Source organism: Lepidochelys olivacea, assembly GCF_965140295.1.
Source record: "Lepidochelys olivacea isolate rLepOli2 genome assembly, chromosome: 5".
NCBI classification, from domain to species: domain Eukaryota; kingdom Metazoa; phylum Chordata; order Testudines; family Cheloniidae; genus Lepidochelys; species Lepidochelys olivacea.
Window position 1 is genome coordinate 90,339,902 of NC_140415.1, and position 18,995 is coordinate 90,358,896.

At 41.7% G+C, this 18,995-nt stretch overlaps 1 protein-coding gene and 1 long non-coding RNA gene across 2 annotated transcripts in view; one reads left to right on the top strand and one right to left on the bottom strand.

Annotated features, from left to right (window-relative positions):
* AOPEP (aminopeptidase O (putative)) overlaps window positions 1-18,995 on the bottom strand; it is a 391,354-nt gene that overhangs the window by 260,234 nt on the left and 112,125 nt on the right. The window contains exon 11 of the mRNA XM_084629083.1: window positions 17,277-17,525. Coding sequence (XP_084485209.1) covers window positions 17,277-17,525 — 249 coding nt within the window. The remainder of the gene's footprint in view (window positions 1-17,276; window positions 17,526-18,995) is intronic.
* Window positions 14,107-16,841, top strand: LOC311521019. Its single transcript, XR_014711761.1, has 3 exons — window positions 14,107-14,513; window positions 15,052-15,224; window positions 16,778-16,841. It is a non-coding gene; the product is annotated as an uncharacterized lncRNA (long non-coding RNA).

An 18,995-nucleotide genomic window follows, 5' to 3' on the forward strand; every position in this document is an offset into this window, starting at 1 on the left:
TCACTAAGTGAGCAAAGGTAGTAGTCTGCTATTTAGTTAAGATGCTTCCAGGGTGGGACTGCCAATGAGGAGGGTGATTATGCATTGTGAGATGCTGAGAATGCGCAGAAAATCTGGTATGGCGAGTATCATAGGACACAACTGCATGACAGGAACTGCATGAGGCTCCTTGAGCATTTTTTTTTCCCTCTCAAACAAAACTTTTATTATGTCCAATCATTTTAATGCTTCATATATTATTCTTATTATCCATTTATGGCATATGATGTAACAGCTCATTGTAGTAAAAATAGTCTCATACTGTGATTCAGAGAGTGAGTTAAAGTGTATGCTGTGAATACATATTAAGAATAGCATGGGCTAGCTTCACTACTGAACTATAACAAAGCATTTTTATCATATTACAGATCTATATTGCACAAAAAAAATCACTTTTAAAATTAGTTTCAGTGTCATAATGTCAGCCTTGATCCTTCTTTCTCCAGACAATACAAAATGGTAGCTAATCCTCACTGCTGACAATTACTGTTTTCGTTATTTTTATTTATTCTTTAAAGACGCTATTTTTGCTTTTTAATCCTTCCGTGACACATACAAAGCCAAAGATTTTTTTTAAATTATCAACTTAAATTATTTTTGTATCTATACACATTACATATAACTTTCTCTGTGGCTATAATAGTTTATGCCAAGTTTAAGCTGGAAACAAATTTTTTATTGCCAAGTTATAAACCACTGAAATAGGAGTTTATATTGGAAATGCTGAGACACCCTTAACTATAATGGCACTAGCGGGCGCCTCCATAATTCCAGTCTCAGAATTTAATAAAATGTAGCCACTATTCTACAGTAGGATCACAAAGAACCCTATTAACTATCCAATTACTAAATGAAGAAATAACATTTTCTATAACTTAAGCCAAGGGAAAAAAGAACACTTCATGTTCCAACTTGAAACTTTACTTTAAACTAGCAGGACATATTAGGAGGTCCATTACATACAATGCACTGTTTATTTCATTCTGTACAAGAGCCCATTAAAGAATGTTTGTTTAATAAATAAAGATGTGTATTTTCTTGAGTGTGGTTCTAATTGCAATGTAGGGGTCTTACCTCTTTAGAAATATCAGAAACTAATACCTCCAGCCAAGATTCCTTTCAACAATTCATGTGTCCTACATTAAAAGGGGTGAATGATTCCTTATTCATCTCATAAAATTACAAAGCTTGTGTATTTAGAGTCTATGGCAGAACCAATAAATTCAAATGATTTTAATAGGCTTCCCACCATTAACATTTATGTGTCTGAAACACTGTGACATTTGGTGTTCTCTTGGTCTTATTCTACCATTCAGGAAAGGAAGTACCACTAGATGATCAAATCTTGCATCATTTTGACCCCATAAATGACTTCCAGAAGCATTAAAAAAAGCCAGTGAAAAAACACAAAAATGCTAACAAACACAGATACCTGGAACACAAATAAAACTCTACTAGGTACTTATATGGATTATTTATTATAATTTATTTATTTATATTTATTATAGCATTTGAGCCCCATGTGGAGCTTTTCAAGGACATGTGGATTCCATCATAGAATCATAGAACTAGAGCTCGAGAGATCATCTAGTCCAGTCCATGGCACTCATGGCAGGACTATGTAATAACTAGACCATCCCTGATGAGTGTTTGTCTAACCTTCTCTTTAAAATCTCCAACGATGGAGATTCCATAACCTCCCTAGGCAATTTATTCCAGTGCTTAACCACCCTGACAGGTAGGAAATTTTTCCTAATGTCCAACCCAAACTGACCTTTCTGCAATTTAAGCCCATTACTTCTTGTCCTGTCCTCAGAGATTAAGGACAACAATTTTTCTGCCTCCACCTTGTAGCAACCTTTTATGTACTTGAAAACTGTTATGTCCCCTCTCAGTCTTCTCTTCTCTGGACTAAACAAACCCAATTTTTTCATTCTTCCCTCATAGGTCATGTTTTCTAGACCTTTAAGCATTTTTGTGGCTCCTCTATAGACTTTCTCCAAATTATCCACATCTTTCCTGAAATGTGGCACCCAGAACTGGACACAATACTCCATGGAATAACAAGGAATAATTACTTCTCGTGTCTTGCTTACAACTTCCCTGCTAATGCATCCCAGAACGATGTTCACTTTTTTTTGCAACAGTGTTACACTGTTGATTCTTATTTAGCTTGTGATCCACTATGATCCCCAGATCCATTTCTGCAATACTCCTTCATAGGTAGTCATTTCCCATTTTGTATATGATTGTTCCTTGCTAAGTGGAGTACTTTGCATTTGTCCTTATTGAATTTCATCGTATTTACTACAGACCATTTCTCCAGTTTGTCCAGATCATTTTGAATTTTAATCCTATCCTCCAAAGCACTTGCAAGCCCTCCCAGCTTGGTATTGTCCGCAAATATTATAAGTGTACTCTCTGTGCCATTATCAAAATCACTGATGAAGATATTGAACAGAACTGGACATAGAACTGATCCCTGCGGGACCCCACTTGATATGCCCTTTCAGCTTGACTCTGAATCACTGATAATTACTCTCTGGGAACAGTTTTCTACCCAGTTATGTTCCCACCTTATCATAGCTCCATCTAGGTTGTCTTTCCCTACTTTAAGAGATAGTCATGTGAGACAGTATCAAAAGCCTTACTAAGGCCTACATAGTTTTGTTGACCAAAATCAGCTTTTGTCGACAAAACAGTAGAGTATACACACTGAAATTCTCCCACCAATGAAACTCCCCTGCTATGCCAACATAATAAAACCACCTCAATGAGCAGCATAGAACTTTTGCAACATACTTAGAGTGATGGAATGTCAGTGTAGACACTGCGCTTGGTTATGTTGTCTTATTGGAGAGCAGCACACAAGTGAGCAGCGTATGGAGCTGGTCTGAAGGCACATGCATGCAGGAGATGCACCCTTCCACCCTGGGTTACCCTGAGGAGTAAGATATTAGGTTTGATTACCGTAGTCTGTGGAAAAGGATACCAATATTCAGAATAGTCTCCCTAACCACTTGTAGTAACCCCCTTCATAAACCACCCTTTGTCTTGCCCTTTCCCCCTTGCCACCCTCCCCAGCCCCCAAACTCACCATATTTGGAACTCGTGCCAACCTGTGTGCTAGGCCAGGGACAGTGAGAAAGGGGTTTGTGTATCTTTTATGATTCACGGCTGTGAGTGCACTCACCATACGGTCTTTGTTCATGGGCATTTGCACATCCCCCATTAGAATCTTCTGGTCTGGAAATAATGTCCCAGTGTGCAGCTTTCTATACAGTCCAGTGTTCCGAAAGATGTGTGCATCATATCTCTCCTCTGACCACCCTACACTGATGTCAGTAAAATGGCCCCGGTGATCCACCAGCCCCTGCCAGACCATGGAGAAGTAGCCCTTCTGATTGATGTACTCCGTCACAAGATGATCAGGGGCCAAAACTGGGATACGTATTCCATCTATCGCCCCACTGCAGTTAGTGAATCCATTGCCTCAAAGCCATCAATTATTTCTTGCACATGACTGAGAGTCACAGTCCTTTGTAGCAGGAGGCAATTAATGGCCCCGCAAATTTGCATCACCATAATCCCCATGATGGACTTTCCAATCCCAAACTGATTTGTGACTGCCCAGTAGCAGTCTGCGGTTACCAGCTTCCACACAGCGATTGCCACTTATTTTTCCACAGTGAGGGCCTCTCTTATTCTGGTGTCCTTGCACCACAGTGCTGGGGCGAGCTCTGCACACAGTTCCATGAAGGTGGATTTGTCTTGTGCATCCAAAAGTTCTGCAGCCCCTGCTTATCGTCCCATACATGCATCATGATGTGATCCCGCCAGACAGTACTTATTTCTCTAGCCCAATATCGACAATCCACTGTGGCAAGTTGCTCTGTGACTGCCAGCAGCAATCTTTAATTATTTGTGTCCAAGGAATACAGCAGGGAAGGCATAACCGATTCACTCTCTGTTTCGCAGCTCATGAAATACTGGAGGGCAGCTTCACTGTGTTCATAAGGCTCATCACCAGACTGGTCAGAAACTCAGCAGCATGCTGTCAGGCACAGGTGGTGGGCACAGTATACAAGGACAGTTGAAAAATGGCGCAAAACAAATAGGAAGCCCATTTCTCAAGCGTTAATTGTCTATAAACCTAGACCATCTCCACTCAATCTCAGAATACAGCACTTCTTTCTGAGAGGAATTATCATTTTATTTCAAAGAGAATGACTATCCAAAAGCAAGACCAAGAACGCAATATCTTTATCCGAAGAATCTGATCCATACTCACAAGTAGTAATCATTGAACACACAAGTTATGAGGAGAGACTGAGGGAATTGGGGATGTTTAGTCTATGGAAGAGAAGAATGAGGGGGGATTTGATAGCTGCTTTCAACTACCTGAAAGGGGGTTCCAAAGAGGATGGCTCTAGACTGTTCTCAGTGGTAGCAGATGACAGAACAAGGAGTAATGGTCTCAAGTTGCAGTGGGGGAGATTTAGGTTGGATATGAGGAAAAACTTTTTCACTAGGAGGGTGGTGAAACACTGGAATGCGTTACCTAGGGAGGTGGTGGAATCTCCTTCCTTTGAAGTTTTTAAGGTCAGGCTTGACAAAGCCCTGGCTGGGATGATTTAATTGGGGATTGGTTCTGCTTTGAGCAGGGGGTTAGACTAGATGACCTCCTGAGGTCCCTTCCAACCCTGATATTCTATTATTCTATGATTCTGTGATTGAAGTAATGGCAATCAACCTGTGACTCTGAACCTTGCCCTTCTAGGACGGTAAAAGAGAGCAGAGAACACCTGAGACCCATACTAAAAGAGACTATCTGCATCTCCTTTGAAGGGAAAATCCTATTTGCCCTAAGATATATGATCATCTGACCAGTACTTAAGAAGCCATCTCTAAACAGCTGAGACTTTACAACTACAACCTCTGTATAAATTTACTTTTGCAAGAAGCATCTAGATAAAGCCTCTTCAGGGCCACCTCTTGGTTATAAGTATCCTGGATCCCTCTCAGTCAGGCTGCAGACCTTAGGCCTGCTACAAGAGAGACAGCGCCTGTTGCTCCGGTGGACGACCTTCAGCTATCCTTATACAAGGGAAGTACATCCACAGTTATTGTGCAAGACCCTTCTGTGGTATTTGATACCAAGTGATCTCCAAATACTTCTTTCCTGCCTCCAAGAAGCTACAAGGAAGAATGGAAATGCCCTGACATGGTTGAGATCATTCTGCTCAAACTGAAACCTGTAGGTCATTATCAAATCGTGATATGTAGGGAGAAAGTGACCTTGAGAAGTCATCTAGTCCATCCCCTTGTACTGAGAAAGGACCAAGTATACCAAAACCATCCCTGACAGGGGTTTGTCTAACTTGTTCTTAAAAACCTCCAGTGATTGGGATTCCAAAACCTCCCTTGGTAACTTATTCCAGTACTTAACTATACTTACAGTTAGCAAGATTTTCCTCAATCTCCCTTGCACAGATTAAGCCAATTACTTCTTGTTCTGCCTTCAGGGACATGAAGAACAATTGATCATGGTCCTCTTTATAAAAGCCCTTATGATATTTGAAGACTGTTATCAGGTACCCCTCAGTCTTCTTTTCTCAAGACAAAACATGCCCAGTATTTTAACCTTTCTTCAGAGGTTACACCTATTACCATTTTTGTTGCTCCCCTCTGGACTCTGTAATTTGTCTATATCTTTCTTAAAGTGTGGCACCCAAAAACGGACACAGTACTCCAGCTGAGGCCTCACCAGTTCCGAATAAAGCAGAACAATTATAGGCAACTGCACTTCCACCTTCAAAATCCTATAAACATTAGTCTTCTCTCTCATATTTGGCAAGCTGTTGCAACAGGCTGAAGTACCAGCAGAATGTAGCTAAAACCCAACCCTACATATCCTTGACATCAAACAGTCCAGTGTTTTTAAAGTGTATCAACACTTGGATAAACAGCAGCTGGCCAAAGTTGAACCAAGGAAAAACAAGTAGTGATGTGAGAAAGAAGGAAGCATGTTAAAAAACTATATTTCTGTATCACCCTGTCCCCTTCCCCTTATGAAGAGCCAGATTGTTAAATTGGTTTGCAGCCATGGGATCCTGTTAGAATCCTTACTGATCTTGGATGTCAAAATAGCCATGCTGGCAAAAAAATACCCTCTTACATCTTCCTGGTCAGAATAACATTCCATGCTATTGGACATAGGCCTGGTCGCAGTGATCTAAGCATTTGTGATTTGTCCAAGCTTCATTGTGAAACTCATCATATCAGAGTTTTCCCCAAAAAGGTTATTAGCGATGAGATATCCAACATAGTGAATGCCAGTGAGAATGGGGTAGAACCAGAAGCTAAAATAGGGAAAAAAGTTAAAAATTACTTGGGCAAGAGATGTCAAGTCACAAGGACCTGATGAAATACATCCTAGGATACTCAAGATGCTGACTGAGGAGATATCTGAGACATTAGCGATTATCTTTGAAAAGTCATGGAAGATGGGAGAGATTCCAGAGGACTGGAAAAGGGCAAATATAGAGTCCATCTATAAAAAGGGAAATAAGGACAACCTGAGGAATTTCAGTCCAGTCATCTTAACTTCAGTACCCGGAAAGATAATGGAGCAAATAATTAAGAAATCAATTTGCAAATACCTAGAAGATAATAACGTGATAAGTAAGTCATCTTGGTGCGGTGCGACTTTCCTCAGTCTATGGCACAGGAGAAGTAAGCTCTCTTTGCCTCCTTCAGGCAGAGGCATACATTTGTAGAAACTTTGTGTCTGAGTCTGTCCTCATCAGAATATGTTTTCTGATAACAATGCTCACATTTTCTTCCCACTTTCTCTGATGCATGTCACCTGAGATCTGTGGCAATCTGTGCAGGTGTTGGGAGGGGGGACAGCACTTTGGTACTAGTGTGTCTAGAAGAGTAGTCAGGGATTGGTTGAAATGCTTCACCAATTCTTCTACTCTGAAAACAAGTTTTGGAATTTAGCAGAGTTCAAGAGTTATCAGGACAGAACATGGTGATGGTTCTTTTTCCCTTCAAGGGAGAGTGTTCTTATTACTGCCTAGAAAAGGAAGAGGTCTTACCAGGATACAATATTGGTTCCATTTCTTATTCCTATCTCCAGTGCAAGGGTTCAGTCTAAGGCATGGGCAACTGTTGTGTGCGGGTCCAGAGATTGCCTGTGAGAAACCCGAGGTGAAGAATTAAGATAGGAAGTTTACTTAATCAGAAACATCATCAGCCTCGATATGAAGTCTCCCAAGACAATGAGTCTTGACCTTTATCAGCATGTCAGACTGCTTCTGCCAACTCTTGTGATAATCCTTTGGTTTCTGGCAGTTTACAGATTAGCAAGGTGCCCAAGTTAGTCTTCTTTATGGATAAGAGAGAAAATGGATGCACTCGAAGTATTGTGTTTGGTGTGAGTTTTCTTCATTTGAGTCTGGAAGAGAACAGAATGGTTATTCCACATCCAGATATGTCCTTCCTGGGTGTGGATCTGTGGTAAATGGAATTTCCTGGGGAACAAGGTGATTAAATGCTGGGACTGCAGTCTTAACCACAATCATGTGTCTGTGTGATGCAGCCCAGGTCAGGCACCTCAACAGCAATAAAACCATGGATGATGGACTAATTCAGGATGACGCTGAAGTCGTGGTGTCTGTCTGTTTTGGACCCATGCAAGATAACAGATTTCTGTTTGCACTGGACTAGGTGTAACTGCTTAGAGATCTTCTTTCCAAGTACTGTGAAGAGATATTCTGTCCTTCGGGCTGCTGCTGTCACACTGAAGTAGAAGGGACATCTGACATGAGTCAAGTTACATGGTTAAATCTTTGCAGAATCAATCCTTTATTAGGAACAAAGTATACTACAGCTATATTAATTGCATTTATGGTAAGAAGGACGTATGGGGAAAACAGTCAAACATTTGTAAACTCATCTTGTATGTAGATAAAATATAGTTAATAAAAAAATTGTCTGGGGTGTGTCCCAGTCTAAAGGAAAAATATATCAGCCTACATTTTCAGAAGTGACTAGTGATTTTTGGTACCTCAATTTCTGGGTGTTTAACATGAGATAGCTTAAAGAAGCCTGATTTTCAGAGAGACAGGTGCTCAGCACTTTCAAGAAATTCAGGACTTAAGATGTCTCACATAGGGAGCACATGAACTGAAGCACCCAAAAATCACTTGTTCCGTTTGAAAATTCAGGCTAATTTTGTGACTGTCAACTTATATGGCCCTGTGAGAAGGCGACATGCCACACTCATCTCATCCACAAACACAGACTGCTCTGAGACCTTCTTGCTTATAAACACCCTGGGGTAGCATATTTACAGTTGTTTAATCCCTCCACCAATACACAGCAGTGTCTCTACACCTTTACACACTGTATCTGAACTTTCTAACCCCTTCTCCAAAAGGGAGGTGGGGAGGGACATGTCTCTACTCAGAGATCTCTATTTGTCAGGCTCTCCTAGCCTTCTGTCTTTCTGTTTCTCTCCCTCTCTTCCCTCCTGAGCACTCCTTCCAGCGCCCTTCTATACAGCTTCCTTGTTAATGGGCTTATTGGCTCATTGACTCCCTAGCCCCAGTCTGGCCTGGTAATCAATACACCTCTGTCCAATTAGGCCTTCTCCAGGGGAACCTAATTAAAATTAATAATGACCAGATTGCTGGCTCAAGTGCAAGCCCTCAGCACTCTATCACAGGCCCATGTCATTGGAGTCACCAAGTGTCTAGTATATTGCGTCTCCTCTCCTGTCTTTTCTGCACTAGTAAAAAAAAAACAAAAACATAATTAATGCCACTGAAGATGGTGGTACAAAAACAAAAATTAAAATTTGATTTAGGAAAGTATTTTATATAAAATTTGAAATGTTTCTTAAACAGAAACAGCTATTTTAATTTCAGTGCCATTCAAAACACAGGAAAACATATTCGCTGAGTGAAAAAAAAAATGTTTACCATATGGAAACCAGTTGTATTTTCAAGAGCCTGAAAAGAAATTATACAAGAGCTAATAAAAGGTAAGTAATCTGTATAACATTCTTTTTAAAAAATCCTGAAACGCTGTTTGGAATTGTAGCGGGGTGGTCACCCACTCCTGCCTTAAAAGGCTTAAAACAGCCTGGGGAGAGGGCTATGGCAGGGAAGGAAAAGCGGGGCTGATTGGGGGAAGCAGCCTTAGCTGGGAGCAACACCCCAATTGGGCAGCTGCTAGCTTAATCAGGGCCCAGCTGGCCTTTATAAGAGGGCAGTGGGCCAGGAGCATAAGGAGTCTCCTCTAGCTATAGAGGGAGATGGGTCTGGCTGTTGGGGAGCGTACCAGAATACCTGAGATGGAGCAGGGCTGGGGAAAGGCCAGAGGACCTGGGGAGCTGCAGCCTGGAAACCCCCGAGGCCGCAGGCCTAGGGGAAGGCCAAATAGGTACTGGAGTTGCAGAGGGCAGTTCAAGGGGTAGGCAGAGGCAGCAGGTCCAAACCCCCCTTGCCTATGATGACTGGCTTATACAGACTGCAATTGGCCCCAGTGAAAGGGGGCTAGATGGTCACTGGCAGTAGCCCATAGGCTGAGACAAGGTGGGGACGGACGGGAAGGGTCCCTGGGGAGGGGAAACCCAGATCTGTGAGGTATTGCCTAGAGGGGCAGCACCCCAGCTATAAGGGCACCGTGGTCTGGGAGGGACATGAGGGCCCAGCGATGGCGAGACACCAGTAGAGGGTGCTTTGGAGCTGGTAAAAAGAGCTAATTCCTAGACAGCCAGCAGGAGGTGCAGCTGGGTGAGTCTGTGCCCCATTACAAGAATATTTTAAACTTTCTTTTCTTCAGTTTAAAACAAACACTATAATCCCCTACCATCAAATTCAAATATCATAATTTCACTCCTATACTATCAACAAGCAACAATGTTTTAGTTGCACCAAAAGGTGATTGCTGCATACTCCAACCTATTTTGGGTTTGTGCTCAAGAGATATCTGTTAAAACTTTATGGACTAACAAACCAGCTCAGCATAATAGTAAGGATATATCTTGTGCCTGATGCACTCCAAATTCTGTTCTGATCCCAAACTGACAAGTGGGAGGAGAACAGTAATTGCGATGATAGCAATTTTCACTCTAAGCGCCAGCTCAGAGACAGAAAATGTTCTTGTTACCGAGGGTTTTCAGAACTGAAAGCAGTGGTAACTTAATTGCTTTACTTCAGGTGGTATCAGGAAAAAGTCTTTCAAAATAGCTTCAGAGAACTGCTTGAAAGAACACTTTATTTACTCTTTTTATAACAAATTTTTACATAATAAACAGCTCATAGTGACCCCTACTGGGTCACTTTAAAAAATACTTTATTAAACTATTTATTAACAAAACATTTTAAACATGAAAAGCTTTTATTATTAAAAGGGCCAAAACTCAGGGTCTTTATTTGTTTATGGTCTTAATTTGCAGACTTTTTTTCCCATTTAGATTAACGGAGGCTGCAAGTTTGCAGCTAGCGTTTGACCTTGCCTCCAGAAGCCCTGCTTGTTCAAATTAACCATTAACTAGGTAGTGTTCTATTTTATTAATTCATGGTGGCTGAATGCACACAATATGGTTGCAATTACCCAAAATATTATCAAACTAACACACCCTTCCATTCCAGGTCAACATTCTCAGTGTCTAAGTACCACTGAGTTCATACACATATGGGATGTAGACATAGGCATCAACTCCGTGGGTGCTCCAGGGCTCGAGCACCCACAGAAAAGAATTAGCCAGTGCTTAGCACCCACTGGGAGCCCAAGCTGCTCCCCCTCTCCCCAATGCCTCCCATCCGCCGGCAGCCCCGCCGATCATCTCCTCCTGGGTCCCTCCTAGCACTTCCCGCCCACCACAATCAGCTGTTCCGCGGCATGCAGGAGGCACTGGGTGGTAGGGGTAGGTGTAGGGATGGGGTGCACTGGGGGAGGGTGTGGAACTGGGTGGGAAGAGGCAGGGCGAGGTGGAGCAGGGATGGGGACTTGGGAGAAAGGGGGGGCAAGGGTTGAGCGTGGTGGGAACAAGCAGGGCAGGGGTGGGAGCTTGGGGGAAGGGGTCAGGTGGGGATGGAGCCTGGGGCAGAGTGGGGGAGTTAAGCACTCTGGGAGCCCAGAGGAAGCTGGCACTTGAGGATGTAGACACACACTTTGAATTATTATCATCATTGCTGTGGCTTCATTGTAGACAGTCTTTGGATCATTTTGTTATCTTGGCATACCCAAGAGTGAAGAGACCATGGAGCTGGAGAGCAAAGGTGAATTAATGCACAAAGGTGTTTATTATATGCTTAAACCCCATAAACAGCCAAATATTAGTCATTTAAAAGTACTAAATCCTATAGCACTGAAAACTGGATCCAAATTCCTAGGATGACACATTCAGAAATGGGGTTCAGATAGAAACGGTGAGAGAATGGAAAGATCATGAGCTAAGTTTCTATGTGGCTGGGAGACAACCCGATAGCATTAAAAGCTCCCTGCATAGATAATGAGCAGCTCTGAATGCCATGAACTCCAGACTGACCAATTCCTCTAGGGGGGAAAAATGAATGCTTTAAATAGATACCAAACTCCCTCAAATACCCCAAATCTAGTGATCATATGTCTGCCTCAGGCCACTAAATAAATCCAGAGAGCCCTCTCACCAAATCTTGGTCTTTTAGACATTATTTGGAGTTGGCTTTGCTATTTTGCAATGGAGTGTGCAGGACTTACAGAAACTTCCAAAATACTTAATTGAACAGTTATTACTCAAATGAAGGGTCATATTTAATCCATGCCTATCTAATCAAAAGGGGGGATTGCAAACTGAATGAGAAAAAATTGACTGGGAATTTGAAAGAGTGGTTTGAAGAATACAAACAGCCATGAAACCAGTGTAACTTGTTCTTCGCTAGAAGTTTTTGGCCCACAGCCTGCAAACACGGGTGTTACTTTGCTCACATGAGTAGTCCTATTGACTTCAATGGGACGAGTCATATGGGTGACACAGCTCCTGTATGCAAAGTTTAGTGCTAAAATCTTTAGGTTGTGATATCTTAATCACAGCTAGAGTAACAAACTTTGATGTCCTATTCCTGATGGCTTAAGACTACTAGATTTTTGGCTCTCAGAGTACATGGATGGTGCTCACCTTTCAGGGTAAGAGGAACTGATCTCCTTTCACGGAAAAAACTAACTAGAAAACTTATATTGTTATGTCTTCTGTTATCACTGTTGGAGGGGCAGCTACTTATTTTTTTAAGAAAACCTGTTGAAATTTTTGAAAAACATTCTCCTTCAAGACCATTCTCCCCATCTCTCTTCCCCTGTTATGCTTACTGAAAACGTTTGGTTTTTATATAAAATGTCCTCAGTAGAAAAAAAAAAAACAAGGGAAGAGACTTTGACAGAATAGTCTTTAAACAGAATCAACTTGCTATCAGGCACCAGCAATTCTTTAAGAAAAATGAAGCTGAATCTGTAGACATGGCTGCTAAAGATGCAGACGGATACCTAATGGGATTTTCAAAAGTGCCTAGCTCACATTTAAATCATTTTTTGGGTTTTAAATACCTATAAAGATCTGGCCCATAATTCTTTGTCACAATTTTTTTTAATAGGGATTAACATGTTACTAATGAGGGAATCTGGGCCAGATTCGCCTCTCATACTGGTATAGAAATCAGGAGAAATGCCACTGAATCACTTATTGTGAATATTATTCTAAGCAATCATACCCCTGTTTCAACACAACTCCATAGTAAATTTAGAAACATGATAAGACATGAACAGAAAATGAGCAAAATAAATGGTCTTTCAGCCAGAATTTTTCCCATAAGGCATCAGCAGGTCTTTATGGAAAATTCTTCTGAATTTGGAAGAGAACAACTTAAGGCTCCTAATTAAGTCATTCTGTGCAAGAATTGTTATAATTTCATACCATTCTGGAATGTAGGGCAACATCCCCCTCAAGTAAAATAAAGTACTTTGTGTAGAAAACCCAAGTAACTATAGGCTAATGAGGAACAGACAAAGAAAAATGCCAAATGCTGTAAAGCCCAGATACTTAAGATAATGACTGAAATTTATGACTGCTTCCTTCCCTGGCAGACAGGAGTACAATTAGAATTCTCAAAACAACAGTTTCTTTGTGCTGGCAAGCTATGTCATGTTTATACTACTACAGATATGCTGAAGATAAAAAATTAATGGTACAGCACCCTTTATAACTCAAGGTAATAGTCAAACTTGTTATGAGGTTCTGAGTACGGGTTTGCACTTATTTTACTCCTAAACGTAAGTTATTTAGGTAATTATGATTGGAATGGGCAGGAATTAACCATTAAAGCAACTTGCAATGTACACAGGCCTCAGTTTGCACAATCACACAGAACAAGAACAAGCAAACTATTATGGGCCCCATTATCATTTCTTTTGCTGTGCAAATATAACCTGAAATTTAAATAACTGAAAACTATTTCTTTTAAAAAATATTAATGTCCTTTGCTTGACAAACCTCTGAATGAAAACTGTCAAGAAATGCACATGGCCTTTCTTTCATCATTTACTTGTATCACGGATATGGCTCACTTAGCACTGACAACCATTAGAGACAGAATAAGCATAAGGAATTATTAGCACAAATTTTCTCATCTCCCCCACAAAGAGGGCACAATTATAGCTATATTTTGAATACACCAAACATGACCCAAATAAGCACAGATGGTTTTGCAACAGACTAGCCTAAGGGCATCTTTTCCCTGAGGAAGGGATATATGGCATTGGAGGCTCTGATTTCCCCAAGGATATTATCAGGTCCACAAGAACTTTTGGGCTACCCCTCTCTCCTTTCCTTCCTTCACTTTATGTAAGGGGACTGTTGCCCCCTTACTAACATTCAGTGGGGGTGTTTTGGTTGGCTAACTCCCAGTACCAAAAGGGGAAGGGTCTATGGGAAATCAGGACCCTGAGACTGATAGTCCCCAGGAACAATGGGGAGAGGCCAATGCTCCAGGTCAGCCTGAATGACAGGGCGGGCAGGCTAATCAGGGAGTCAGGAGGCCAGGGGGGTGTCGTCCTCAGTGTGAGCTGGACTTGCCTGGGTCAGACAGAGTGGGGCTGAGCTAAGGAGAAAGCAGGGACCCAAGCTAAGCTGAGGAGCAGAGGTGTGCCAGATCCAGAGGGACCAGAAAAGCAGCCCAGAAAAAGCAGACCCTGTCCTGGGAGCAGAGCTTCAGCAACCAAAGCCAGAGGGGCCAGAAAAGCAGCCCACGGAGCAGGTCAGTGCTGGGAGCAGAGTCACAGAAGCAGCCTGCAGAGCAGACCCGTCCTGGGAGCAGAGCTGTAGCAACCAGAGGCAGAGGGGCTAAAGAAGCAGCCCAGGGAGCTGGAGGCGGAGCAGCAGTGCTGAGACTGAGTGGTGGAGCTGGAGCAGTCCAGAGCTGGGTGCGGTGAGCAGCTGGGGAAAGCGAGGGGGACCCTGGGCAGCGGGCCCAGCACAGGGAGACGCCTCAGCCAAGAGGCTCTGCAGGCCAGGCTTGGATTGTAACCCCGACAGGGCAGGGGCGACACTGGGAAGAAGGGTCCTACCACTTAGAGCCTGAGAGCTCTGGTGGTGGCCACACGCAAGTGTCCAACACACAGCATCCCTGCAGCATAGCCAGGGCCTGAGAAGAAGGCCTGGGACTTGCAAGGAACAGACTGAACTGCCCTGATATTCCAGAGACACTGTTTGTGATGTTCCCTGCCACAGAGCAGGTTGATGTGTTTCCTTTAACCTTTCCCATTTTTCCTTATTCTTTTTAAAATTAATTGTTGAATAACTTGCATTTGCTTTAAATTGTATGTAATGGTCAGAGACCCCGGAGTGGGGACACCCTAGCCCTGTCCTAGGTGACCACAGCAGGGTTGGGGGTCAAGCCCCCAGGAATCCTGGGCCCAGCCTTGTTGTGATTACGAGGACTCCCCTTCCACTCTCCTGTCTAGCAGAGTCCTCAAGGGCCAAGCTAAGGAGAAAGCAGGGACTCAAGCTAAGCTGGGGAGCAGAGCTGTGCCAGATCCAGAGGGACCAGAAAAGCAGCCCAGAGAAAGCATACCCTGTCCTGGGAGCAGAGCTGCAGCAACCAGAGCCAGAGGGCCCAGAAAAGCAGCCCACGAAGCAGGTCAGTGCTGGGAGCAGTCACAGAAGCAGCCTGCAGAGCAGTAACGGAAGTGGGAGCGAGGACTCGGATCCTTTTGCTAGCCTACTTCATTGGAGTAGTGCAGAAGCCAGAAAAGTTCCCCACAATAGCGGGACTATTCCCCCACTTACATTTATATATTTCCTTTCCCCTATAGCAGTGGTTTTCAACCTTTTTTCATTTGCGGACCCTTAAAAATGTTGAATGGAGGTGTGGTGATAATTTAATTCTTAAACTTTACTTTCCATTTTTAAAAAAATATATTTATAAAACAGAGCAAATCTATACCATGAGCTATATAATATTACATGCTAGCTAAATTTTTCTCTTCCCCTCCTGCACACAACGAGGTCAAAATTAAACAAACATTCTCTCCCTTTTTCACACAAACTGTAAATATAAATCTACATGAATAGGTATACATTCAGCAAAATACAGAACAAAATGCAAGATTTACTACTTAACTAAGCTTTCCTACGATAAATTAAAAATGAAATAAAAATTAGAAACCTATATGGGGTAAGGAGATGAACTTAAGAAGCAGAATCTTCGGAGCCTGTCCGGAGGCTGGTTGAGAGCTGTTCTAACTCACACCTGACCAACAACAGCCCCTGTGGGTCTCACTGGCTGGTGAGGATTGCTGGAGCACAACAGCAACCTGGACACACCGCTGCTCTAAGCCATGCCCCTTTATATCTATCCTTATGTGCTTTGTCTTTATATTGGTCTAAAAGCATCTAAGACACAGTCGTCACTATACAAATAGCAGCAGCATTTGATCTTCTGCTGTTTGCAAATATTGCCTCTTTACTGATTTAAGCAGACTTTAGAAAATGTAAAGGTAAAAGACGGATTTTAGTTGCTAGGTATTCCCTTGTTTGTTCTACAGAAACACTTCATATAGTTAAATCATTTGAAATTATATTGTAGATATAAACAAAATAATCAATTTTTAAATATCCATGAACTCCATAAATACTAGCTTATATCTGTCGTCACAGTTTGCCCTTATTCTGTTTTCAGGATTAGTAGTTTTGGCCAGATAAAACCACACAAACCCCATGAAGCTTATGAGTCAGCTTTCTAATATGCCCTTGTTTTGCTGAGAAATAATGGGGAAAACATTACTAGAAGAAAACACCTAAAATGACAGAAACATCAAAGTATAGAAATGAATGGGAAAGAGAGATGAAATTTAATTTGGATAATGGGGAAAAACTCAGAGGCAAATGCTCAGTGAGCTTACATTTCCCTTCCCTATGCCTTATTAAAGAGGAAGATCATAACAAGAGATGCAAATAAACTGTCACTGCATGAAGCAAAATTATATCTATAACATCAGTTCAGTGAGAATAGTGGAGCAAGCTAGTACTGATGGGAAGCTGGCATTGTTACCTACTAGATAAAAGGAATCCAGATGCAGCTATTTACACTAACTCCATCAGTGCAAGCAGGAACAAATAAAGGCTTGCTATCATTTGGTCTAATAGCCTACAAAATACATAAGAAAGCTTTCAATTTTCAAATCATTACAGGCTGACCACACCAGAGGAGTATCCTTCAATGTCTAAAAGGGGAGCAACTGGTTCACGACTAAGGGTGAGTACTTTGCCCATGCCATCTGAGGAATAGCACAGATGACAAATGCAGATGTGCCCATGAAGAGTATGTCTACACAGACCACAGAAGCGAACCCCCCAGCCTGGGGCTGACGGACTCTAGAGCTCTAAAAATAACTGTCTAGGCAGTGCTTTGAAGTTGTGGCTTGGGCTGGAGCCTGGGCTGTGAAGGTGAGGCAACCTCAAAGCACTAACTGTACAGCTGTTCTCAGAGAGCTATGGTGAGCCCCACTAGACCAAGTCTGTTGAACCAGGCTGGGGGGCTCTCTTCCAAGGGCTGCACAGATATACCCCAACTTACCCTGTCTGACTGGTAGACAGGCCAAGGTGCAATATAGAACAGTGAAATGATGCTGCAAAATAAGAAAGTTATACACAGAAAAACAAAATAATTATATTAGAGAAGTTTCTGTACCTGGCCATTCCCAGACTGGAAAAGTTGGAAGGGACTATCAACACATCAATCCTGGAAAAGGGGTGGGTACCCAATATAGCATGAGCAGCTGACAGGCACTGAGGAATCAGCTCAAGAAGGATCTCTGCACAACGATCCTTAAGGCACCATGGAGCAAAGACTCGATGAGGAATGACTAGCTGAGAACTGGCATCAGGATTTTGGAAACGGCAAGGATATGCCACATGACCACAGCTCCCTTCGATCAACCTGACAATACCACAAAATAAAATGGTTTAGTTTGACATTACAAATACATGTAGTTAAATATGTGTGCAGGAGGTGAGGAATTTCTGCAGACATCAAGGACCTAAAGCTACAGATAGGTCACATGCAAAGTTGGCTCTTTTGTATGCTCACACTGTTCATGTCAATGCAGTAGTGAAAAACCGCAGGCAAAATTATTATTGATATGCTTGGGTAGAACTGATTTGGCCACTCCAATCTAAAATAAATGAAAGTGGTAACATCTTGTTTTACAGATGTCAAAAGAACATGCTTGCAAAATGCATTCACTATTCAAGACAAAACTTTGTGTATGTTTGCATTTTATAAAAAATAAATACAGAAAAGTAAATGGGATACAGCTCAAACTAAAGCAAAGATTCAGAGAGTTCCTAAGCTAAATATTTTTGAAACACTTAAATATTTAACCAAGTTACAAAGACAGGATTTACTTTTGTCAAAGAAAAGAGATCTGATTCATACTAAAATCAAAGTTCAATTTTTTAAATTAAAAATTCTTCAGACAAACTGTAAAAAATTGTTCCTATTACACAAAATAGCAGATTTAAATTCAGTCATAGCACAACACAAACCCTCTCTTTGGTTTCAAGTTGCAACTTGGGAGGCTGATTTATTGTAAGCACTAGGAACAGTACTATTTGCAGGATCAGCCTCCAAACTAGTACTTTTCTGTAAGCTATTTGCTGAATTGATGGCATGTAGCTAGCTGAGTTAATAACAATGAAATAACACCAAGAATGACATTCTTTTAAATCTACTTGGTTAATTTACCTAGGTCAGAGCACAATTAGTAAAGTTGAAATTTGACAAGGTTTTCTTTTTAGGAGGTTTGCTTTTAAGATATATTGGATATATTTCACATTTCAGAGGAGTTTATACAATTTTAATGTCCAATGTATCTAGAGCTTGAAATACAATGTGCTCGGGTAGCAAAATCAGAATAGATAAATCCCATTTTAAAATTCACTTCTTTAAGGAATCCTTCTTTACGGTCCTTCTCACCAAAATATTTGCTCATTGTTCAGTACCTGACCTACTGTCCCATGATTTATGTTTCTCTTGTCTACCTTTGGCGCTCCACTCCGGAAACTGTTGTTACTCTAGGGAGGGCTGGCTAGCGAACACTGTCTCCCTTCAGGCAGTGTCCTTGTGTCTTTCTATCATTTGCAAAGCAAATAATACATACAACTCCTTCAAGAGCAGGTATCTGAACTGGAACTGACACTTGTATCCAGTTATTTATGAGATATTCACTTTATGCCACCTACAATCAAAATATTTTAACATCACTTTATAAAGTTTGATAGAAAAAAATATTAAAGATGTTTGAAATGGTGGAGCAATACGAGGAAAGAAAAGTTATGAACAGTTTTAGTTTTCACATCAAGAAGAAGCAAATTAATACCTCCAGAGGGGGATAATGACTTGGATGAG